This window comes from Fundulus heteroclitus, chromosome 23 (assembly GCF_011125445.2).
Source record: "Fundulus heteroclitus isolate FHET01 chromosome 23, MU-UCD_Fhet_4.1, whole genome shotgun sequence".
NCBI lineage: Eukaryota > Metazoa > Chordata > Actinopteri > Cyprinodontiformes > Fundulidae > Fundulus > Fundulus heteroclitus.
The window spans coordinates 2,675,230-2,702,123 of record NC_046383.1 but is presented as its reverse complement, the minus strand read 5'-3'; the positions used below and the strand labels follow the sequence as shown (position 1 = coordinate 2,702,123).

At 37.7% G+C, this 26,894-nt stretch overlaps 1 protein-coding gene across 3 annotated transcripts in view; it reads left to right on the top strand.

Moving 5' to 3' along the window:
* Positions 1–5,841: 5,841 nt before the first annotated feature.
* glra4a (glycine receptor, alpha 4a) overlaps positions 5,842–26,894 on the top strand; it is a 77,349-nt gene continuing 56,296 nt past the window's right edge. For 2 of the 3 annotated variants that reach the window (XM_036127319.1, XM_036127320.1), the window contains exon 1: positions 5,842–6,246. In XM_036127319.1, the coding sequence (XP_035983212.1) occupies positions 6,179–6,246 (68 nt within the window). In that variant the 5' untranslated portion in view covers positions 5,842–6,178. The remainder of the gene's footprint in view (positions 6,247–26,894) is intronic. The other variant, XM_036127321.1, reaches the window with a different exon arrangement.

Sequence of the window (26,894 nt, the reverse complement as noted above, 5' to 3'; positions counted from 1 at the left end):
CTTCGTCAGATTGGTTGGAAAAATAAAAGGATTAAATCTTGGATTTTGTTTTCCACTGGATGTGAGATAATTTTGAAACCTAGTAAAGGCCAGAGCACCTTTTCTTATTTCATATCAACATGCTCAATATCTCACTACTGAAAGAGGTTTGTTTCACTTATTGTGCTGTCACAGAATCTCTTACATTAGTTTATTGTGTGTCTTGCTTGATTGTTTTACCTTGCAAAGCACTTTAAAATGTCTAATGACTTGACAAATGCTTCATAAATAAAGCTGAGCCTAGCTGAGGCTATTTTTTTGGTTGTCATAACTGCATGTACACTCAGAACCAGTTACTTTAAATAGCTGGTGCATGCAGTTCAGACATGTGCAATCTGAAACTTAAATCTTTCAAGGTACAATATGATTGCACTTGCAGCTCTGCAGAAAAATGACAGGAGAGCTTTTTTAGACATGAAGCTGAAATGCTTGGATAGCCTCAGAGTAATGAAAAGGAAGACATGTTCGAATGGGGCTTTATAGTCATCTCCACATTGTGAGCGCTGCTCTCCTTCATACAAACCTTGTAGGTGACAGCAGCCTACTGTGAGCAACACACTTTCTGGCTCCAGATATCATAATTCATGTTTGTGCTTCATTTCCCTCTGCTGACCAAGAGAATATTATTTAAATCCAATCTGAATCTATTCGCCCCATCTCTCCACATGCTGTCACGGTTGCTAGTATTCATGCTTAGCTCTAGAAGCGGAGAAAAACATGAAACATTGCAGACCAGTAGACTGAATTTTTGCTTCTTGTGCCATAATACTGACACAGTTCATTGTCCTATTTCTAGTATCAGTTAAAACAAGCTGTAACTTCCCAGGATTTGGGACAAAAACACACAAAATAAGTTTTTAAGTTGTTGGGTTCATCAGTTGTTGACACATTATGCAAGGTAAATAACACCAATAGATGTGTTTTAAGAGGCTGTGGTACAGCCTGAACATCTCTTAGATAAACACTTAGTTTAATCGTTGCACAGCCCTAATATATATATATATATATATATATATATATATATATATATATATATATATATATATATATATATATATATATATATATATATATATAGCTAGCCCTAGCTTGAGCTAACCACGAGCAGGTACAAGCTAACGTACTCATTCATTGACAACAATGGCATTGCACAGCAGAATCTTATCATCTCAACGTTTATTTGCGGGAGAGGTTTTGTGAATTGTGATGAAAGGATTATATGGCTCAAAAATGCAGTTTATGAAGAGAGACAAGCCTCCTTTTAGTCTTTCCTCTAACCAACTAACTGGGTCAGACTTTTTGACCTAATGTCAGGATAAAACTACTCAACTGTGGCCCCAAGAGCCAAAACCCAGGATTTTGGTTGATAAATAACCCAACAATTTGTTTTAAAAGATTTGTTAACAAACCATACAACTTTATTTATATCTGCACTCTTAAAGCAGAAGCAGCGTGACTAAAGCCAGGCATACACTGTACGATACATTCAATGTAGTCATATACAGCTCAAACTGTACGATGAAACCACGGGGTTTAAAAGTTCACAGCTCACAATATGTGTTCTTACACTGTACGGCCCGACGCTCCGATGCAATCTGACTGTTCACACTGTATGTCTAAAAACCATACGTCAGATTCAGCCCCGTAGAAAGATGCCGCTCATCATACTTGTCTATCCGGAAGCCAAATGTAAACAGTAGAAGAAGAAAAAGACGGACGTGTCAATGCTCAATGTTAAATATGAGGCTCACTAGAACGAAACGCGCTGCCTTGGCAATTCTACGAGTTGCTCCTCTGTAGTTTGACTCTATGTCACACATACCGCCGCCATGCTTCTCTCCACTTCTATGTTTGTGTCTGAGAAGAAGAAGAATTTCCTTGTTTGTACATGCGCAGTGCGTGAGGTTGGGGGAAATCAGCTCACAGATGCTCGTATCTCTGCTTCAGCAGGATTCGCTCACGATCCCCTCACGAGGGCCGACTGAATTTCAAACATGTTTGATTTTCATCCGACGGTACGATTCCTGATCAGGAGGTGGTCGTGAGAGGCTAATCGCCCCTGCTTACCTGCTGTGTACCCAGCTGAAACTCGGCCCAATCCAAAAAATTTCGCACAACTGAAGAATCGGCCCAAAAAAGGCAAAAAATTGTGCAGTATTCCCAGGTTCAGGTGCTGCACCTGAAAGCAGAAAAGATATAGAAGAGATGTAAAAAGGTAGTTACAGCAAATATAAGGAATTATATTAAATAGATGTAAAATAGCTCCCTCATTAAGGAGTAAGGAGTAACTGTGCTTAAACTGTGTCCCCCTAAAAATCAGCAGTCTTCCAGCATTTAATTGCAAAAAAATAAAAATAAAATCAAGTCTAGTTGTAAACTGAGGCAGGAGCGTGTGTGACGCCCTAACGTGGCTCATATGAGCCTCTTTGCTAATGCCTTTCTTAAACAACTTTATTGTTTTTGATGAGCTTTGTGTAAAGATGGCAGTATGAGGCTTTGGACTTCAAGATTACTATTTCTTGTATCCTTTTTTAGTGTTTGAAGCCTGACTGTTCCTCCCACTCCTGTGGCTTAAGGGTTAAATGCAGTAAACATCCTTCATTACAAGCCAGAAACGGTTGTTCACTTTGATCTGGACTGAAATCATCACACTTGTGGGTACAGATGTCCCCTGTCTGGTTCTGTCTTCAGGCTGGGAAATGCTTTACGTCTATAATTTTAGCCTTAGTCTGATCAGTCTGAGAGGTCAGAAAGTCCCGACAAAATTAGATGATTTTGGCAGAACCTTTTAAGATGGTGCAAAATCGGTCATTTGTATCATAAATGTTGATTTGACACAAAAAATAATTAACTGCTGACAATGAGGACTACTGCGAATAAGATTCACTGCTTATAACTGTCTTGGCATCTTCAAATTGAGTCTGATTGCTCAGAGCCCCAGGGTTGAGCTTACATCTCTTTTAAGCGTGGCGAAGACCAAAGTGGACTATCAACTTCTTCAAACAACTCTGTTATCAAAGCATTTTCCCTAGTTTATGCAAATAGTATTTTATGAACCTTTAAGCCACTGCTTTGATTTCCCTGGGCAGTTCTTTTCACTGAAGCTGATCATTATTTACGAGGGATACATCATTGGTGGTGAACCACTTCATACCTCCATCTACAGCTTAAAGTTAGAGTCTGCAATTTTTCCGTAAGTTTCCCCAAGTCCCTTTTTGAATAACAGCCATGCACAAGATCGTCTGACCTTACTGTTCTACTCCTCAGGGGGATCACGTGAAAAAAATCTCCCAAATCCACTCTGGTCTTATTTCTTTCTACAGAGACCTTCCTTTTTTTCCTCATAAACTTGTATGTGGTTTGCTTCTTGTGACTGTCAAGTGCGTTCAAAGTATACAGTGAGAGCAGCGGAGCTACAATGAACAGCTAACACCGAAGCTAACCGATAAGCTAACTGCTAAGCTAACTGCTAAGCTAACCGGATACATAAACACTGAAAGTGCGCATGCGGAGCCAGCAAGCGGAAATTAACAAAGAATGTAAACACACTGGTGTTAAGTGAGCGCGTTTGAATAATGTGGCATGTGGGATAATAGATAAGATGATATCGCCGAAACTTGAGGGACAGAGGGGGGTGAGATTAGGAACAAAAGTCTAACCAATCCCTGCCGTTGGGTCAGAGTTTTTAAAGGCCTGCAGCTCCCACAGAGATACATTTTTTGACCTCCGTTTTCTGAATATATAATGCATTTACTACTTAAATACGTTATAATGGGTAATTTTACCCATTATAACGAAAAGTATTTCTGAACAGGATTATCAACTATAGTTTTAAAGAATCATCAGCTCTTATATAAATCAGTGTCAAAGTAGTTGAGAGGCCACCCATTCTTACTCAGCCTTAAAACACTTAATTGAATTATATTTAGGATTAACAAATAACTAAACAAATATTTTGAATACAACGAACAAACTAGAGTTTTGTAAAACATTAATTGTGGATCACTGTTGATCCAAAACATAAAAATTGCATTTTTCATTTGCCTTAACAAAAGAAAGCGCTACAATGAAATACATAGCAACAACAAAACTGGGATTTGGGTCATTCTTTTTTCACAAACCAATGCTGTGTCCAGCTAAGTTTACTAAATACTTAATGGATGTCCCCAAATCTGCTTTTTATTGTCTTTGGATATTTGTGTTCTTATTACAGCATAACCGAAGATTTTATATGTTAAGAAATGTTTTTTGTTGTCTGTGAAAATCTTGCTGTAAAAAATCAAGGAAAAAAAGGGTCCATCTGCATCAACCGTCTCTGCTGGCATGGAAATTTATACCAATGTTGAATTTGGGGCCAAGCAACATCTTTCTGAAGGCCCCAAAAAGCCCCCAGGTCATATTTTAGGCTATCTGGTTTTAAAGATTTTTAAAGTACTGTTTGGATAAAACATTATGGGATTATAATTTTTTTTTTCCACTGGTGTTGTAAGACAGTAAAGGTCTGCTTTGTCTCACACCTGCTGCTGTGCTGTGACCATCACACCTGAGTGTCATCAGCATGATCAGCAGCTGCTGCCATATAAGGACGGACCAGATAATCTTGATTTATACTAAATATGGGTACAAAACAATGTCATGGCACGACATCCTGTAATACTAAAATGCTGCAATACTTTTCTCAAAATGTCTGTTTTGCAAAGCGATGCAGTTGCTGTTTTATTTTATGACTTAAGGCTGATTAAGTTATCTAAATAAACTCCATGTCAACACTTGGTTACAAAAGTGCGGGGAAAAATCACCACTCTTGAAGTGTTCGTCTACACAGCATTTTGGATGTTCACAGAAATTAAACGCTTGACAAAAGTAATGACAAGTGACCTAAAAGATAATACAGAGTAGCTGCAACGGGCTGAGCCGTACCTTCTAATTATACTAAAGTAAACATCTGCTGAATTAACTGGGTATTTTATTATTTTTATAATATATTAAAGTGTTGAATACATTGATTTTTTTCAATGTTTAATTTTTCAATGTTTGATTTTTCAAGCAAATCTCTTTTCAATGTCGCTGCAAGCTGTCACTGTCTTAGCTCCATACAATGGGAGCAGTTCCAGACTAGTCTGAGTAGTCAGCCACACTGCTGTGAAACAGAATATGCAAAATGCATTTTTACAACTCACAACATCCCTTTTTCTTTTCTTTACAGATAATAAAACGCTGTTAATATGTTTACCAAATGTCTGTATGACGTAGCATGTTGAAGGTGATTGACTGTGAACAAACAGGGCCGAATAAAGATTATTATGATTGTTTCTAACACCTTGTTCAATCTATACCACAAAAGCAGTTCTGAAGGCAAAAGAGGGTCCAATCTGTTACTAGTAAGGTGTACCTAATAAAGTGGCCAATGAGTGTGCATTTCTTTCAACAGAATCTCCTTAAATAAATCCTAAACTGTCAATGTAATCAGATGATGAAGGTAATTTAAAGCTGAAATAATGGCTCAGGCAGGCACCATTTTCAGTAACTTCAACGCAGAGTCTACCAGCACAAACACAATATATTACCTCACTCTACATCCACTACTTTCAAGATTATCTATTTTTTTTTTTTTTTTTTTTTTTTTTTACAATCAGATTCAACACAGGTGTTTTTATTTTATCCCAACCATCCTTCAGTATTCAGCATAGAAACGACACAGGCTCGCTAAAGAAAAAGACAATTGAGGGGTCTGTTCCTTTAAATCTTTGCCGCTTTTAAATTATTATTTTTTTGGGAGCGAGGGAGGGAAATACGGAGACAAGGAAAGCCAAGCAATGTTAAAAGACATTCATACAGACGGTGGCGAGCCGACCCTCCCCTTAACATCAGCAGCAACACGCTGACAGACTGACCGGTGCCCGTTCAGCCGCCAGAGGCAGAGCTGCTGCTGCGTGGATGCGTGGAAGACCCCCCTGGTCTGGGTGGAAAGGGGAGAAGTTTCCCCAAAGACGAGCCTGGATCCAGTTGAGAGACGATGCCTTCCTCCTTTAGACGAGTCTCACAGGTTGCTCTGTGGATTTGCTGATTTTTTTATTTTCTTTCTTTGTTATTTTTCCAAGTTATTCAGCGGGGGAAGGGAGAGATTCTGAGCCAGAGGATGCTCCCACAAGTCGTTCGGATTCTGTATGTCTTGTCTTTTTGCGTCTTCCAAGGAGGCTTCATCAGGTAAGAAGTTGCAAGGTTTTCCAAGCGGAAAGCTCGAGATGTCTCATTATATTTGCGTATGGGCTTGACATAAACTTTTGCGACATGGGTACTTACTCGATCATCTCACGACCCTCATTTAATGAACATCAACAGTGCATCGCAATGATTTCAATTTATCATAATAATTATGAATAATTTCTCCCAGAAACCACACTGTATATGAATTTAATAAGATACTGAGAAGAAAAAGGAATGCCTTATTTCTTTATACTTTGATAGCCAGGAGCCAACTTGCGCGTAATGTTCCCCCCATCCAGCTTTTTACGCACACACAAACCTCCACTTAACTCCGAAAATACAAATTTATTTGACCGCAGCTTGCGGTTTACTAACTTAAAACAAGCGCAGTTGCTGAAAAGAACCTAAGATATGACTTATTATTTAAATAAAACGTGCAGGCTGGAAAATAATGGAGAGATAAGCGTTTGAAGAAAGCGCTTGATCAAATACGCTCACTAGAAAGTCGATGTTAACGGAATGTGCATATTTCTGTAATTAGATTTTTGTAATTAGAATAAAGTGGTTATTTTAATTTTGGTTTGAAATTAAAATTCTAATTTGACATTTTTTTGTGGGTCAGGACCGGACGAGCAGAAACCTAAAATTGGATTGATTTTCCTTTAATCAGAGAAACTGTATGAAATCATAATACAACGAAATATGAGCCCACTAGCAAAGTTTATGCCTTATCCAGTGACGTCATATCTCATACATGGCCATATTTAGACGTGAGGTTTAATGACATCTGGCTGGCATACCATGAAGTGATTAGGGGGGAAAATCCTTATTTTAAAAGAATGTCTGTATCTATTTTTATTTTATTTTGCTTTTGGCTCAGAGCTGCAGTTGCCTCGCAGCCAGAAAAGCCTGGGGTTTAATCCCAGTCTGTGGTCTTTCTGCATAGAGTTTGTGCATTCTCCTTGTGCTTGCAGCGTTCACTCCGGGTACTCTGGCTACCTTGCACACTAACACTAACTGGTCCCTCTAGATTGCCCCTCACAGTGCATGCTTATTTATCCTATGTACCTCGTTTCCCCGTGACGGACCTGTCCAGGGCACCCTGCCACTCACCCAATGATTGCTGGAACTAGCCGCAAGCCCACAACAACTGCAAGGACATATATGTATAGATCAATAATGATGGGCGGGATCTTCTTACTCATCTGTTCTTGTTCTGTGGTGGAAAAAGTGGGATAACACCTAGGGTGCACAAATGAACAGCGCTTCCTGTCTCACTACCCAGTGGTCACAGAATAAGGGGCCTGCTTAGGAGTATGAAAAAATATGATTTTTTTCTGGTTTTATGTTATGATTTTAAACAAGAAAGACAAATGAATCAATTTGAATTTCTATCTGCCTTTGAACACAAAAACAAAAAAATATTGTGTTTGAATTTAATATTTTTCATTAAATATACTAATCAAGCCACCACTTGCTTTTTCATTACTGCTTTCTGATGACAACATCCACGTAACTAAAAATGCACGGACCCTAAACGTTGGGGTTAATCCAGGGCATTGCTTGACATAAAATCATCTTGGTGCAAACTGAAGTCCAAATGCAAATTTCCACCTTTATTTTAGTTAGGTGAAGCTCAATTACTTTTTTAATTTCATCAAACATTTGTACTGATTCAATTAAAAAAGTGAAGCACATTTAATATAAAGATTTATGATGCACAGAGTAATGCATTTCAAGATTTATTTTTCATGGTCGTGGCTTACAGGTAGGAAAATCAACAATTTGGTTCTCAGAAAATGTGTATATTTCATGACCAATTAATAATGTTGCTCATAAAATATCTGATTTGATATGTTAAATATCTGGTATGATTTTTTTTAAACACAGTAATCTTCTAATCATGTTATGGCCTAATCAGTCATGACTGACTATGTTTCAACTAAAAAGTTAGTACACTGATCGGAAGGGTGCACCTGACAGTATTACGCCTCTATTCCACTGCGGGATGTAATAACATAACTCTTATGAACTGTATGGGGTATTACAGGATTATGAAATCAGTTTATGTAGTGAAATAAAGAAGGCAGCACCTGCATAAGTCTGCTTGTGTGTACAGGGCAAAGGCATTGAATGATCATCGAGTGTTGGCCTGATCTGAGTAACACAGAAGAACATATAACATTTTTTGCAGAAGGTTATGCAGAAAACAGCATGGTGAGAATAGTGCAAAACGATTTTCCATGTACTTAATGTACTGACTACATTTAAACAGCCATGAAGACGACAGGGGAGGTGAGCGAAAGATGGCGGCTGGATCTGGGAGGGTTCCTTTGACTAGGACAGAACTTGGACACCTATCCAGGAGTCTTTGTCGGTTTTGGTGGCTCGCACTTGAGCAACCAGTAGTTGCTGAAGACCCAGGACAGTGACGGGTGGGTCATTGATCTACACCTGACTTAGAATGCTCCTAGTAGGATGGGCATCCATATCCTTTAAAAATAGCAGTGCTCCAACTGCAGGATGCTCAAGTGCGAGCCACCAGAATTGATAAAGACTCCTAGATAGCGGCTGAAACATTGTCATAAAGAACTGAATGAAAGTCTGGTTGCCTCCAATTTAAGCTATTGCTGTTACAATGACCCAGATAACTGAGGATTTGCACAGGAATACACTTCGACCACTACAGCTGGAAACAGTGCTTCAAGAATGGTTGAAGGCCAATATCTATTTCTAGCTAAGTTGTTTCAAGGCTTTTGTGTCAGGTCTCTGTTCAGTTGCCAACTGTCCCGTATTAGCCGGGGGATGTCCTGTTTCTTGAGCCAAATTTAAGTGTTCGGGATTGGACACTCTTTGTAAATACAGATTTCAGACTGCAGTCAAAATACAGGGCAAAACTCTACATGGCATTCGTCTCCTTACTTCCATAGGCCTAAATATGGAAGTCGCATTGAAGTATCCAATTTAAGTTTAAGCAAACCAACCCCTGCTGAAGCTCTTCCGTATTCTGGATGTGCCAAGTTGGCAACCATAGTTGCAATAACGAGTGGCAGTTTCTTGTAGACACACTCAATATGGGTGGACATATTTGTTCTCATCATCCAATGCAGAACATCCTGCAGATAACTGTGAACATTTTAAGGTTTTCCTCTATTTGTGAGCAAATGATGCATTTGGCAACAGGCAGTGTTTGAATTCAAGTTTTCTTAGGGCCCCTAGGACAGAAAGCTACACAGCTGCCAACCTTGCCTATAGCTCTGGGCTTCTTCTGAAGTTAATAAGGGAAAGGTTGTTTACATTATTTCTGGTTCCAGAAAAACTGAAATACATCTTTAAATGTTTCTGTCTATTATTAACTTCCATTTGTCTTAGCCAACTCTCTTGTTGCTTTCCAAACTTCCCTAGCTTCTTTCTTTTCCTCACTTGGTGCCAAAAAAAAAAAAAAACTTTTTTGTTCAAACTGAACACTTTCCTTATTTCATGCCCTGCCACCCTCAGGTGTGAACGGAAGGGAATTAAGATCTGCATAATCCCGGAGCGGAACAGAGCCGTGACTTTGTGAACCCAGGGGTGTGGAGAGCAGCTCCCAGCCCGCGGAGGCAGCCAACTGACAGCCCCTCCTATGAGAAATGATATGCTCTCCTGCTGGCCTTTTTGCTCCCTACACGAGGCGGGAGGGAGCAACGGGGAGCCATGGAGCAAAAAGGGAGAGATTAAGAAAGGAGGGCAGGTGTAAAAGACAGGCAAAATCAGACAGAGGTGGGGAGCAGGAAAATTACGAGAATGAACCGTGCTGACATTTATGCAAAAAAAAGAAACAGAGTTTGGTACGTTTAGCTGCAGGCTGCGGTTGGAATGGGGTTTGCAGATGGAGAAAAGTGGCCCAGGTTGGGAAGATCGGTGAATGTAAGAAATTGGGGGGGCGTAAGGAAAGATGCGAAATGAGACGCTCTCTGCCTTTTTAGGAATGCACCAGGCAGATAATGCAGACTGGAAGGATATGAAAGTGTTGGTTGGCTGTCATCAGGAGGAAACTGGGACAAAGAATGTAATGAATATTACAGGTCATATCAAAGTTGAAGTGTGCTGGCTAAGAGGGTTGCAAATGCAGACTACATACAACAATCTGTGTGTTTGTGTGCGTGCAAAGAGACAGTGTTGCACCTTGTATTTCATGTCGGTTTAAATAGACTGTCAGCTGAAGAGGAAAACTTGAATCTTTCTTCCTTTCTGCCACTCAGCTGATTTGTCTGAGGAGAATCTCAGCTTGAATAAATAAATAAAAATTAGGGTGATTAGTTAAAATGATTTAAAGCTTGTCTTTCTTCGCCTGTAGTAAAAATATTTTAACTTTTCTAACAATCTAATGCCATTTTATGGTTTGTTCTGTTTGCAACCAGAAGTTTTTAGTTTACAAAATCGAAATTGGGGGAAAACAGGGGGAAATTCTACTTTCGACTGTCGCCACATGCTTACTGAGTATGAGGGATTGCTGCAAAGTTCAAGACTCCACGTAATCCACTACACACGGTGTCTACATGCTTTTTCAGGAGGAGGGATTGTACAAAGTCAGTGCGTGACTTGATGCAGTTGGCTGGGTTTTCTTTAGATTTTTATTTTTACAAATTGGCATAAAAATAAACTTGACTGCATTGATTTGTGGCATGGATCAGCTTAGAATGAGGAGAAAATGACGTCTGTGTGATTGTGTTGAACTGACTATAAAAATTTTATTGAGTGTCTGACGAATTTTTTTTTGTTAAATCAGTGGTATATAGATGAACCTAATTAAATTGAGAAGTTGGGGTTCTGCTTGGGAAGTCACAATTTTAATTGTGCTTTTTTTAACCTTTGAAAGTAAAATTTCTGAATATTGCAAATTTTGAATAAATGTGACCTATTATATCCAACGTTATTCATTGTTTTTCCAGAACACTTGAAACATATTGAACAAATGGTGATGTCCATGTCAGGATGTTATACACAGCAGCACTAAAGAAACAAAAAAAACTAAAAAACTAAATCGCAATTGTTTTGGTTAGTACAAAAATTGTGATTATTTAAAAATTGTTAGTTTGGATTATTGTTATTTTTTAACATGAACTTTTCTTTTGATTCCTTCTTGCCCCCTGAAACAGTTATTTATTCAAACACAGAATATAATCAAGAATATAGTGTACTTCAGTAATGCGTGGAAAACAAAATGCTACATTGAAAATCAATTACAAGATGTATTGAAAACGTCGAAAAATTAATGACCAAACAAACAAATACTAATTAAAATGGAAAAGGTAATAATAGTTATTACTATTATTACTTTAGTAATAATAATTTCGACCAATCACGTTTGTGTGCAAGTTTTAGTGTCATACAAAGTCTTCCCAAACAAATTAAATGTTACTACCAGCTAACATTCAGGTAAAAATGTGACATTGTGATTAAAATCTCTTTTCCAGTAAAATCCCTTTTGTTTACTAAATGCTGCTACTGCTGCTGCTGTTGCCATGGTTGCTGGTCATTTCCCCATTTCGTACCATTTTGAGCCACTTTGTCCATTTCATCCACGACTTTTTCCTGGTATTTAATGGTGTTGTCTAATTGTAGGATAATCTGTGCTGACCATGCCATTTACAATAAGCCAGGGGGCTTTCTACTCTCTTCTCCTGCCATCTTTACTTGCACTGACTCAAAATGAGACAACACACGTGGGTCCAGCCTTCGAAAGGCACTCGCCAGTCTGGAGGCATTAGATCCTTGCAAATTATAAAATTTCTAAATAATATGATTTATTTTTTCATTGCTTAGAGCCAAAATTTAAATTGAATCATAAATTCGACTTCATTTTATGGTCCTACTTTGATTGCAGTTTGGAGAAACCATAGATAAATTAAAGTGATCCTGCAGGAATAAGTAACTAAAAGAGCAGATAAGCCTTATCGGATCAACATGGACATGGTGGTGGTATCATGGTTTGCTTTATCTGAGCAGGGGCGGCATCTAAGATGGAACAATGACTTTTAGACTAAACAAGCAGTTGGTAAGAGGTCCGCTATTCAGTTCATAATTAAACCTAAACAGCACTTTGGTCAAGGAGCAAAGCAATGATATTAAACGTCATTACCATATTATTCATGCCTTATTGTAATGATTAAGGAAAATCATTATTTTTTTAAAACCCAGTATGTTTAGATATTTTAAAATTCTTGTTATAGCTCCCAAAGATCTACTCAACCCTGTTAAAATGTCAAGATAGATAATTTTAAAACTTTTTATCTAAAGAATGTAAAATTTATTTTTGCACAATTCAACTGAAAAAAAACAAGCACATCTGTTAGGCGAGGAAATGTGAAAAAAGAATTCACATCAGATTCATTGGCCATGTCATTCACAACTTTTAAGTTAAGCTGACCTAGTTAGATCTTACTGACATTTCCATATTTTATCTAAAGCTATAGGGAAATCCCAAAGGATTGCAAGGCTCTCATTGTAAAAATCCAATGACCATTTTTTACTTGTTCAAATCTAGCAGATATCTGGTTTAACAAAATGACAGTTCTCTGACATATAAAAGCTGGTTTAGGCATTTATTAGAAGTCTCCATGTAGACCTTTTTTAGCCATGATTGAGCTGAGAAAAACAAAAAGAAAAAAAGAAACGAAATAATGTCTTCTGAGTTAAGAAAGTTATAAATATTGACTATCGCTGATGCATTGACTACAACAAAGAATGAACGAAGTAGCCCAGAGGATTCGGCCCAAATCACTCACTCATGAACTGACTAATGGAGCTTTTAGAGGCAACTACGGTAAATAGAGAATAACTCATTTCACACGTCGGGCAATTGTAAGGGCACATATGGGAAAGAAAATAAATTATATTTAACAGCAAAACTTGCACTATGCACCTTTAAAGAAAATATGGACTATTTTGTACACATTGATATTATTCCCTCAATATCTCAACTGAGAAAAACATTAAATTAGTTTAAGATATTTAATCGAATTAAGCTGTTTGCAGACTTTTTTGACCTTACAAATGTTCAGGTTTAAGCCTAAGCTTAGAGCACATTTAGCCCAGACAGCTTAGCTTGGTCTTAACCTAGACAAAATACTGTATAGGAGTCTAAATCACAGCTTTGAATAGACATCGATTCCAAATAAGGCACGCTATTGTTCACTGGATAGGTATCAGTCAGGAGCAGGGCACCAAAAAATCACAGCACTATGTTTACACAGTCATCAATATTTGGAAAAAAATATGGGACAGCATTGAAATTACACAGTTAGGATGTTTCTCCAAAATTATTTAAAGAATAGCAAACAGGCTTAAATCGTAGGCAACCAGACTGAGCGAAAGTCTGGTTGCCTACGATTTAAGCCTGTTTGCTGTTGCGATGACCTGGATAACTGAGAATTTGCACAGGGAAATTTTAACAATGAGGCAGAAACTGGTCAAGGACGCTGCCGAGAGGCTGAAAGCAAAATTAAAGGAGCTACACAAACTTCCAACAAGGGCTGGTTTTGCAATACATGAGACAACAACTCCATGTATTCTCCATAAATCTGCACTAAGAAGCAGGGTTGGGAGTGAAAAGTCTCCCAGAAGATAGTGTGAGAATGTTTTTATGGTCTTAATGAAACTACAGTTTAAATTTTGGACAACAAATCCTGAAGGAATGCTTCACAAAAATAACGACATTTAGAATCCCCAAAGAACAACCTGCCAATGAAACATGGTGGTGGCAGCATCATGCTCAGGGAACTGACATTTGTTAAACTTGATTAAATTGAGAATACTACAGTTCCAAATATCTATCACTTACTATTGAGCTCAGGTGTCAGGTGAAGATGAAGTTTTTAAAAATGTTATTTCACCAACAGTGTGGGTGCAAGCATGCTTCCTGAACCACATAAGAATGACGTCATTATTTGGATTTAAGAGTTTTGGAATAACTGAGCCAAAGTCCAAGTCTAATATTTACAGAAAATCTGTGGGCTCACCTGGAGAAGTCTGAATGCTGAAATTTAATAATTTACAATGAGTTTGAAAGTGCTCACTCTTAGATTTATGTATTGGAGAATGTTTTTAAATGCTGTATTTAAAAAACTTTAACAGGGATGTGAACACTTTTGAAAGCCACTGTACAGATGCTGTATGAAAAGGCTGCCAGCAATCGAATGGGCTTGAAACATTGTACCGTTACATAAAGCAAAGGAGCTCAACTCGCACGTTTAGCTGCAGTGTGGGGCATTTATTACAAAAAAAATAATGATACCAGTTTAATCAACTGTACAGATTTCAGACTTATGTGAACTTCAGAACAGGAAAATGTGTCCATGCCTCCTGGTCATGAGATATGTATCTGTTCATTGGTGAATTGGGAGTGAAGCATAGGATTGCCTTGGAATGAAAGACGGATAATCTCACCAGGCATCCCCGCTGTCCTTGCCTCTAGCCAGTGAGAAATCACGATCCACATCTGAAATGGGTTTATCATCCTATTGAGCTAGGAGCTCCTGAGCCTGATGTGTGCTTCCTTCAGAGAAAATCTGTCCTGGGGAAGGTTTTTCTTTTTAAATGTAAATGTTTTAAAAGCTAAAGCTAACATCTCCACTGATTATTCAATTCAATAATTTTTTTATTTATATAGCGCCAGTTTACAACACATGTCATCCCATGGCACTTTATGAACGTGACATCATCCCAAATTCATGAAATACGACCTTGAAGAGAATTGCTCCAATTACATTACCGGCATCTTTAGGAATCATCAGTAGCACAAAAAGGGATAAACCCTTGTTTCACATCCTTTGGACAATAGAGAAATCTTTTTCTGTGCTGCCTCTGGTCTGCTAGAAAAAAACAAATTCCAAATGTATGAATGACTTTGGAAAGGTCTTTAGGGTTTGTAATGTTTGGGCCTCTATTACTTAATCTGAGTGAACTTGTATCATTGTGAGTAAATGACCACCAGAGGTTTTGTGCTGTGTATATCACAGAGACTGACAGGAATTAGAGTTGTAAATATTTTTGTTCATAACAGAAAAATATTCACATATTATGTTTTAAAATCACAGGGGAAAAAAACAACTCTAGACTCTGTTGGGATTTCTTCAAAATGAGCAAAAGGCAAAACAAAGCCTGAATGTATGACAAATGTATATGTAAAAAAAGATATTCTTCTTAATTTGGGCTAAAACAAGTCTGGTTTTAATAAAATGTATAGTTTGAAGTACAAAATACACAAACTGGTACATTTATATAAGTCTTAATCCATTGATATTTAAGCTCTTTTGGATTCATCTTGATGTAAAAGCACTGCTAACGATCTTTCTTTTACTTTAATTCAATAAAGAAAACCTTGGATCTAAATCTTTAAAAGTTCAGTTTATATTGGTCCTTTGTGAAATTGTCATTGTGTGAATGCTACATTTTCAGTTTTCTTAATGCTCAATTGATCCATTGGTTTGTGTCAAGAAATTTAACAAACAAAAAGATTCAGACAGTCAAAAGAAAATCTTGTTTCACTTTTATAGAAACCCTCACTAAACTATAAATCAAAAAGAAGGAGCTGCTCATTTCCCGCCTTTGTTTTTAATCACATTTTACTAACAAATGGCATGTCAAAAATTATACACTTCCCAATAGTAAATGGAAAAAATGGGATTATAGCAATAAAACCCTTCTTAAAAACTGCTGTCCAGCGTTGAACTTTGTCACTGGAAGGCACCCCTTCCAACACCCTAATCTTTAGGTATTGCCACATATCCTCTATCAGATTAAAGAGGGGACTTTGTCTGGACCAGTCTGAAATGTTATGGTACCAAGCTTTACAAAAACTGGAGCTCAGAATTCAGTGCATCTGTAGCTCTTGTTGCCAAAGAACCAGAGCAGCACTAAAGCTGCTGTCACTTAGATATTAAAGTAGATTTCTTTCCCTCCTCTAAGGAGAGCTTATGGGTTGTGAGAAAAAAAAAAACACATTTAATCTACTAGTTTTATTGAACAAAAAAATATTGTTAATCTTCTGAAACTTAAATTCTTAACTCAGCACATCTAAATAAACTCTAAACTTTAGTTTATTTAATGAAATAAAAACCCTTTTAAAACGGAGTATGTGCCTGGACTGTCACATCCATACGCGACACAGCCCACAGCAGTACTTTCCTTTGAAGAGCTCACTGAAACACCTGTTAAGCCGCACGGGGAAATAGCCGTTTCTCACAGCAAACACACTGGAAGGACGTAAACACAATTCAGCCAAGATATAAACCTCAAACGCTCCGTAACTGAGACAAGGCACAATCTATCTGGAATGGCTTTAATTAAATTGTGGCGGTCGTCCCAGCTGGTATAGAAGCATCTGCTCTCTAACGTCATATCTGGAGGCAAATAAACATGAAAAAGAGGCGCATTGCAAGATTATACATTTTGAACAACTCATACGCCCAAGAGTTGTTAGAAAAAAACAAAAAAAACATGTCCACTGGCTTTAACATCTCAAGACAATATAAATTTAATGCGGACACCTTTGCATATCTAAAACAACTAAAACCGATAAACAAAGAGTTTATTTTTTTATGCTTACCAGAGCAAACATCACTTGTGTGTATCAGTGATTTCACCTTGAGCTGCTCTCGGACTTTTACCTAAAATGCAGGAAACTCCCTACCCGCACTGTTGGTACGCAGCAAGGAGAGCTGGCACAAAGGAAGAGTAGAAGGAGAGCAGATGGGATGTTTACGTGACTTAATGACTAAAAAATGAGCCAAGTAGGAAGAGGGGAGTCGAACAGACGGTTTGCGCTCTGCAGCCAGCACCGCTACAAGCAGTCCTGGTGTACTTATCAATGAGGTATGACGACGAGAGACACCAAGAAGATTCATCAAAAGATAAAGAAACAACTGGGCCTGTTTCTGCTTCTTAGCTTCAAAATCCACCGAGGATATGTGGACGATCTAATTTTCTGTACTTCTTTTAAACCTCAACCTTGTGATGCCGTCTGCTCATTCCTTTAGGAACCTCCTTTTAAGTTTACTTTAATTTAGCATTGTAAGAGTCTACAGTTCAGAATAAAAGCCTCTGCCTCTCTTGTTTTTATTGGTAACAAGCAGCATTTAGTAAAAAAAGGGACCTTTGAGGACATGTATTTGCTCTCTGAGCCTAACCCTGATCCCTAACCGGATCGAAGCGCCTGACACAGACCGGCCCATTGCTTCACTGGACATTACATTTGTGATTGGATCTATGGTGGAGGTGACAGCTCACTGATGGGGTTCGGTGTTATAGGCTGACACCTCGGGCTAAGAACTGTGAGTGATTGTTTTTTTTTTTATGCTCATTTCAGTTAAGCCCAATATGTGTTTTTACACCTACAGTTGATCTTAACACACAGCATCTGTCGCTGTGATCATTTTAGTGCAGCAAAAGTTTGAGTGCTGGATTAAATGTTTTTTTTTAACCATGGTCTGGATGAATACTCAATTCTGATTGGCTGCAGGGTGTCTGTCAAAGTGTTATATGACACCTATAAAAAAGTTTTGGTCAAAGAGCCTGATTGCTATAAATTATTGCGGCAACTCAAAGCTTAGCTGGTAACAGTGAGACAGTTACTGCTGGTTACCTTGTTAACGCGTAACAGCGAGATCTTAAATAGTTCTCTCAGCCGCTTCTTGTGAAAAACATAATTTTAATGGTGAAAAAAACATTAAAGTATTAACAACTGATTTTATATTTCATTCTTTTGTAAGTGACCTAAGCGGGATAATGCTCTTCAAGGTGTCCATTATCAGAAATTAATGGACTTCATTAATTTAGGATAATGGACACCTTCTCGGACATTATCCCTTACTTACCTGTTTTATTACATTTTGTTGTTTTTATAGATATTTTAGAGCTAAAATCAACAACATTAATCAAAAGAGGCACATATTACAACATTAGAGAAATCTGAAAATCTGTGTGAAAATCTGCAATAATCTTCCAAAGTGCAGATTACCTCCAATTTGATTTTATTCACTTAGCTGTCCAAGGATTAAATGATAAATCCAGTTCATCAGATGAGACAAGGAGATTTTTATATATTTCAGAAAAAAACTTTTAGAGAAATCCCAGTTTTTTGTTTTTCACAAATAGACGAATGGTTTCACAAATTCAAAAGTGGGACCAAACTAATAAAACCTGCATTTCTTAGTATCTTGACAGATGGAAAAAAAGTTGTGAAAATCTCTTTATTAAGTGTAAAATAATGCAGCTTAGGTTGACCTTTTTAGGTATTTTAGACCCATATTCAAATAAAATAGCCCTTTGTCACCACGTCTGACACTTAATTCTACTGCTAAGTATGCCGATATTTGGTGATACAATCTGTTGCATGTCTGCCTTTTATTTCAATGGCGTACAAAGCCTGAACATCGTAGGAAATAACTGACAATGCCTTAAGGTCAGATTTGACATTCTTTAAACACAGTTTGACAATCAGACAAATCCTATTTTTTTAATACAAGTTCAAAACTCTCTTCACAGGAACACTGTAGGTTGCACACGCAATATGTACCAAACATGTACACCACTGCTACGGAATCACATCTTCGACTCAAATCACTTGTAGGTCCTTATTGAAATTTCATTTTCAGTTCATCCTTAAATTTTAAAACAAAAGTAAATAAATAAAAAAACAAAAGTAAATAAATTAAACAAGCTAGTTACACCATTGCGAAAGTAATGTACCCAATTCGGATGCAACAGGACACTGTGAATGCCACACCCTTAATCCCAAAACCTACGCCCTACTCAAAATAGGCCCACATCAGACACGTTGCACATACTTGCATGTCAGAAGTTGATGCTCTGTAAAATATCCTTCCTTTTTTCACTTAATACATGTTTTCCATATGCCAACACGCATTCCAAGAGGAAAAACACATTGACAGCAGGCTTACAGCAATTATGAAACGTTCTTGTCTTTCCTGTCACCATTACTTATTTCTAACAAGTAAATTAGATGCTTCTACACAGATGATGTACAAACTGGAAGGCTTCTTCAAGGCTAATTTAGCCAACGAAAGTCCTGCTGACAGCAGCTGGAAAGCACTTTGCGAAACAGACTTCATATCCGTGAGAAATTTTGTCACATTCAATCTCACAAGATCTTCATTAGAAATCATTGTGTAACCCCTGACTCAGCGTGAAATTTAGGATAAATCAAAAGTTATAGACCAGCTGCTAGGTTCGGCAGGATTACATAAGGAAACAAAGTGAGTACAAAATGAGTTATTATTTTGCTGGAAAAAAGTAGTTAAATAGAATGCTGTTTAACAAGGACAACAATAATAATAATAATAATAACACGGTTCAGAATGGAGTTCTTCAGTGAAGATTTAGTTCTGCTCAGGGCACAGGCTCTCCTTCCAGAGAGAATCCAGGGTTCCGATCCAGCGATCTGATCCAGATTTTTGATCAACAAACAAAAAAACCTAGACAATATGAGGTTTCCACATGAACACGAGATTGACAGCCACACAGCCTCTCTAACTCGTGCTCCCATCAACAAAACGACTCATAAAGTTCAGCGTGGCGTTTCTAACGGCCTGCCTCATTCATTTTCAAACAGAAGCAGATTGTGAAACTGGATGTAAGACTAGAGAGGATCGCATTTCCTCTTTTCAAAATAATTTTTTTTTTCATAATAAAAGAGTGCAAGTGAATTAATATACATAAAAGGAGAGAGAGGGAAAAAAAAAGAAGTATTCTCCTGGGTCCCAAGTGTGTGTCTGCTGAAATAATACCTACCAGAAATAATTCAGGAACAGACAGGAAACCATAATGAGATTCTTCTCCAATTTGTTGGATCTTTACAACAATTCTGCCAAATAAAAATGATTGGCAGGAAAAAGCTGGAGGAAAGAACAAAGGAATGGCAAATGTCAAGCTGCATATCAGTGCCCATATTCACAAATATTCTCAGAGTCCTCTCAGAGAACTCTTATTTTAGCCTAAGATTCCTTGACTAAATGCTATTGTGTATCAGTGGTATTTTAGTGGCAGATAAAAAATACCAAAACTCACAGATAAAAAAATGGAAGGTAACATTTTACTTGAAGGGGAGTGCATAAGACTGACATTACACTGTTATAAACATGACACAACACATGTCTTAAACATTAAGCAATCTTTATGAATGTTTATGACATTAAATTATGACACTTTTAACGCAAAGTTTACATTGCTTAAGATGTCTTTGTTATGACAACTTGACATTAGCAGAACCAAAAATGTAATTTTGTCAGTATAATACCACTCAATGAAATCTTTGCAACTAGTCCTACATGTTCTATTTACTTGAGGTAAGGTAAAATAGTTAAGACCAATGACATATGATATAATGTTAACAAATACATCTAAATAACTTTTTAAAGATTTACAATTAAAGCTGTTATGACATATTTATGATAGGTTGTGGTTAATGTCAAGTTGTCAAAACAAAGCCATTTTAAGTAATGTCAACTTTGCATTAAAAGTGTCATATTTTACTAAATGACACTTGATGACAACAGTCATGAACATTGATAAAGATTCCTGTTGTGTCATGTTTATGACAGTGTAATTTCAGTCTTATGCACACCCCTTTAACTAAAGTGTTACTGCATAGATGTTTATTTTCTTGCATACAATTTAAAATCTAGTTTTAGAAGGTACATGTTCTATGCATTTTCGTTCCAGAGTGTTATTTTAATTAAAATAAGTTGTTGCCAACTTAACTAAAAGCTCAGACCCACTGAATAATAAATGAATCATAAAGCGTAGCTGATGTGCATTTGCTCAGAGATCATATTTACAGATATATAACTAACCCTTTGCTAATGTTTAGCAATGATTTTAATGCAGCATTGTTCAGTCATCAGGGAGATGGAGCATCCAAATATTTTCAAAACAGTTGCATTTTTTAATCTGCTGCCTTAAATTCAACATTATGTTGACATTTTTTTTGCCTTTTTTTAAGAAATAAGAAGTAGCGAGAGTAATTGTAAAAAGAGCAAAAAAAAGATTTATAATGTTAAAGAGAATGTGTTACAGCCTAAATCTATTTAAAAAGATCGCTCAAGTTTGCAGTTCTCCTTGGGGAGGATTAAACCTCATTGTTTTGGTTTAATCTCAGATCTCAATTAGAGTTAAAGACCTCTGATAAACCCCATATTAGATTTGCTACCTCCCCAGCCATAATGAGAAATTAGACAAAGTTAGCTCGTAGGAGGAGTGTAATCCATCCTCTCATGATTGGATGCCGAAAAAGAACAGGAAATTGCATAGATTTAATTTCAATGTATACAGCAGACAGAAACCACCAAAAGCATTCGACTTTTCATTCTCTCACTTTTTTAGCATGTTTACTATGATGACTGACTGATTATTTTTAGTTATGCATGTCCGTGTCTTTCTCTCGTGTGTCTCTGCTTTTTCTAGTCCTGCGTAAGTCACTGAATAAAGAAAGCAACACAAAAGCAGTTTGTTTGTTTGTTTTTTAATTGCTTCCAAAATCTATTCCTCTCTGCACCATATTTGCTAGATTGAATTGCTGAAAGTGTCATTTTAACAGGAAATCTATACGGCAGGGGTCACCGACATCAGGCCCGTCGGCACCAAGTAGCCCCCGAGGACCTCATATGGTGCCCACGAGCCTGTTCTAAAAACAGCACAATCCACCAGTGAGCTGCATCGAACACCTAATTTTATTCCGTTACTCTTCCTGTTTATTCATACTTGCATTTACATAGATTTAAAAACGTCAATATCTATAAAAAAATGAAGTAGCTCTCAGTTTCAAAAAGGTTGGTGACCCCTGCTACACGGTATTAACAAAAATGTATTCCTCAGCCACCTCCCCCATGCAGAAGGATTTCTGGGCTGGTGTAAGACTATTTTTTAGACTCTCAGATCTTTTCAAAATAATACAACCACTGTTTGTCAGGAAAAAGTAAAGGGCAGCATAAGCAAGACCCACCAGAATCACAGGTTGCTTTCCATTATTAACTAAGTGCATAATAATGTGACCCCTTGGTAAGTGTTGAAATGTTCTAGAGAATTGTTTTGTTTAGCTGAAAATAAAGCCAAAGCATTTATCCTTGTTGATGAAGATGTCAGTAACGTCACAGAAAACTAAAAGTCCTATACCATTTGTTGAATCTCGGATCCAGCAGTAGAGTGATCCCTGCTCTGGTGGCGAAACAGGAGACCTGGGGTCTCATTTATAAAACATTGTGTAAAATCCATGATAAAAATTAACGTATGCCCAAAAAAGAAAACAGCTTATGGCAAAAAAAATAAAAAAAATCACATTTGTAAAACTATGCGCACGCAATTTCCCTTTATAGATCACAGCTGTACCTGAACATTTGCGTCAGGGGCGGATTTAGGAAATTTGGGGCCCTAGGCAAAGAAAGGCATGGGGCCCTCTGAATTGTGAAGACAACACATAAAACAGACCCATTATACAGATACAGAAATTTTAATAGAGTAGGCATACATTATTTTTTCTACCTTGACTCCCTCTCTTATCTCTTTTCTTGTTATTTTCCTCTATGTTTTCTTTTGTCCCTTTTTCTAGTAGACAAGCCATGATCTGCTTATCTGTTCTCCATTTTTCATTTGAATGAAATAATAGCTGGAAGTAAATCTGCGCCCGTCTCCATTTCTTGACAAGATCCTGTCCTTCATCTGGAGCGGTCCTCTCAGTACTATTGAGCAGTGTGCACGATCAGACAGCTGATTGGCCAGATCTGGGTCATCTTCAGGAAGTCCACTGTGCTGACTGCTCACCAGCAGAGTGGATGATGCTGGACTCTCTCAGTCTGGTGGAACAACAATTATCAAAGCCTGGCAGGATAATTAGGGCCACCAGGAACTTGGCAACTGCCTAGTTTCGCCTAATGGTAAATCCACCCCTGATTTGCGTACCCGGCTCCACCTCATGTTCAGCCCTCTGGATCAATGCATTGACCAGATTTGGTCAATGCAAAGAGCCTCATGAATGTTAATATGTATTAAAAATGTGTCAGCTAATCGTTTTTTTCCCCTTCATGGTTGCAACGGCAACCATAGAGAAAAAACTAAGAAAAATCAAGAGAAAAGTTTATTAAATGTAAAAATCAGAGGTAAAAGCACATATGTCGCCTACATTATAATAACTTGTCAGAAATTAAACCTGATTGCTGTTTTAAGCGTCAGATGACAGCCGTGCTCCGTGTTGAAATTCCTCTGAGGCCGTGAATTCAGATCAACATTCTGAGGAGGCAAGGAGACCAGGAGGAATGAAAGGTTTCCCCAGCGATGACAAATTGTGTATTTGACTGTTTAGAGCAATTAAAGTAATGGTCTCGCACCTTGTTACAATAATCTGTGGTATACATCACACTGGTGATCGTCAGGGAGAGAAATGTGACGTAGAAAACTCAGATTAAATGTTATATGGACTTTCATTTCAGATTTAAGAAGGCTTTTGGGCATTTCTTTTTATTTATGTGAAAGGTCCTTATGCCTAGTTGTGTGTCACCACGAATGCTTATGATGAATTGAATCTATAGCTACATTGACACTGCAAGTCTTGATGCTCAATTCCGATTTTTTGCTGAAATGGTATTTTTTGAGGTGGCCGTTCATACTAATACTAAACGTGACCGCCATCAGACTTCTGTCTGAATGGTTCAAGACCGCAAAGCGACCTGCATGCGCTGATAACAAAAGGGAACGTCAAACAGCAGTGCTCTGTTTACAGACGTAATGGTGAAAGTAATTGTTTCGAGAAGTTTTCAATAAAGTTTTGTTTTTAAAAAAAAACGTGAAACATTTTTATAAACAGCATGTCTTCTTGTTATTTGAAAACCATTGAGCAATGGGAGCCGACGATATTAAAACCCACATCATAACAAGATGAAATAAGGTAAGAAAGCAGCACAGCTAGTAACAATGGTATTTTAAGGAGTGCTAACTGCTACTACTCTGTGTGGATCAGTGACGTGCAGTCAGGGGAGGCAAGTGAGGCCAGGCTTTGTCATGGAAAGAAAGAAAATATATAATAATGATAACAATATATATTGTGATTCACTCAGTAATTTGTAATAAAAGTTCTTTTTTATCTAATTTCCTTATTTTTTATCATATTCTCTTTAAAATCGAAGACTCTTTGCTATTTTCCATGTAAATCCTTGATGGCGCTTGATAGCGAAGCCGCTGAGGCTGCAGCGAGCTTGGCCTCCCCTGGGATTGCGCAATCCCATGTTAACTGCGCTGGCTTCCATTCTGTGAATGCATCTTCCTGTCTCTAGATCATACATTCAATTGTTCAAACAGCTATGAACTGATTTTCCACAATTTATTATATGTGGATTAGGAATTGTGTTTTGGTCATCAAACTGTGTGCAGGTAACATGTTTTCGTGCTGCTGGGCGATCATAAAAGCCAAAGAACTGGTTGTAGGTGAGGCCGGCAGTTCCTTGGCCTCTAGGCAGGGGGCGCTCAAGGGACACCGCTCGTGTTCCCAAATAGTAGAGTCAAAGCAAGTTATGGATGTTTTCTTAGCGAGTTATGCTAAACAAGTAAAGCACTAAAAGGACTCTAAACGTACAGCTGGAGCAGGACTGGTCAAGGAAGGCTTTCCTCCCTGGCAGTGAGCTCCACTGAGGCTGAGAGACTTTTAAAACTGAAAAAGATAAAGAGAACTTTTACCGGAAAATGACGATATTTTTGTTCAGAAAGAGCACTGCATGGACTTCATTTATAAGTAGAGGTAAGACAGCGATAATTATTCATGTTTTGTTTTTCTAATGAAATGTGCGTAATGTGGATTATAGTTTTTGAATGTGTTACAATGCAGAAATCCATCATAAATCATAAACTGTTACCAATCAAATGACAAATAATTTAGTTTTATTTATTTATTTTAACAAAGAATCAATATTTTGTCCATGTCTCTTGGTGAATTTATTTGGGTCAACCAGTCTCCTTCAGCACTTTGCAATGAGTCTACTCTGTAGAGTGTATATATTAGTAAATCTGACTGATGACGTCAGTGCCTCACCAGCTATGAACCCTACAGCACGTTACTGGTGTGGATGTGTAGTGAGAGACAGGAGAGGGAAATAAAAGCCGGATAAAATGTGACATGACAGTACAGACTGCGGTCGCTTTAAAAATATATCCGATACGTATCCAAATTAGTAGCACATATGGAAGTGGCACAAATTGGGCTGTTCACACTGCCGTGAAAAAGATGGATATGGGTCGCATATGGGCAACAAGATCTGATTTGGGTCGCATTTCCCTGCAGTGTGACTAAAGCCTATGATTAAAGTCTGATATGGAGAGAAATTAAACATTTAGGAGGAATTCACCACTTCACCCTCTGTGTCGCCAATTTCTCCTGTCTCCAAAATGAGCGTACGCATGGGTCAGAGTTGCTGTGAGGTTTTTTTTTTTATAGATCCTAACTTTTACGTGGAAAGGGGTGAGGAGTTTGATAGTGAGTTGGGTTTGTTCCCGGTCCATGTTGGACTCGGCCAGCGTTGCCGCTTGATCCTGAACCCGCAGACTTTATCTACGTAATGAATAAAGGGCCACTCCTTAGAGAACCACGATGTAATTGTTTTGACTGTGAAATGTACGTTTTTGAAAGAGGAGTGAAAGGCATCCTTTCTGTAAAATTGAAGAGGCTTTAAACTGCAGGGCGTGTGACCCAGTGAGAAGATTAGACATGCAAAGAGAAAGTTGTGGATTTGACTCTAGCTTCCTCCCCTTACCAAGTGTTGATGTGCATAAAATTGGTTGCACATTATATACATCCTACAAAGTCATACCTTCATTTTACACCGTCTAGTCTTTCAGTGCAAACTACTTGTTAGTCCTATTTTGGCTGATGTTGCAGGAGTTGTTATCCCCTCATGAAGAAGTTGTTCTTTTTCTTAAATCCGATACTTTGTCAAGGCAATGCAATAGATGAGAAAGCTTTGCAGCCTGCATTTCTCCTTATATTTTCCAATGTAACAGAACTTTTTACACTTGCTATAAATTCAAGCAATGTTACAAAGTACAATAGAAGATCTGAGCTGTCCTTGTCCTAAATGTCAGCACTAAACACTTGGCTTAAAGAATATGCATTTACAAGCACTTTTTCTAAGAAATCCTTCTCAGTTGTACATTTCTTTGAAAATTCCAGTTTTAATAACTGTACCATATTTTTTTTTCAAATAATGCAGATTTACCCTTGCTGTGCAGTCTCTTTTTAAATAGTTTGCTATATTTTAACTTGTGTGTATCTGCACTCTTCCGTTTTCTTTCACGTTGCTGTGGGTACACCTGAATTTCCCCACTGAGGCACAATATAGGATATTTCTATTCCATTTGTGCCTCCATTGCTGCTGAAGAGTGATGAATATTTTAATTAAGCTGTGTAGACCGCAAGACTCATAAGCACTGTCTCATGATAATTTTTTTGCAAGTTGTACACAACTAAAAAAATTTATAAACAGGAATTTAGCAGTAAATGTTTTACAGAAAGCCAGATGCAGGCTCCCGTTGTGATGATCACACATCTCTAGCAAAGTGGTACAAGTAGATGGGGTATTTAAGCAGCACTGACAACAAAAGTATGGCTTTAT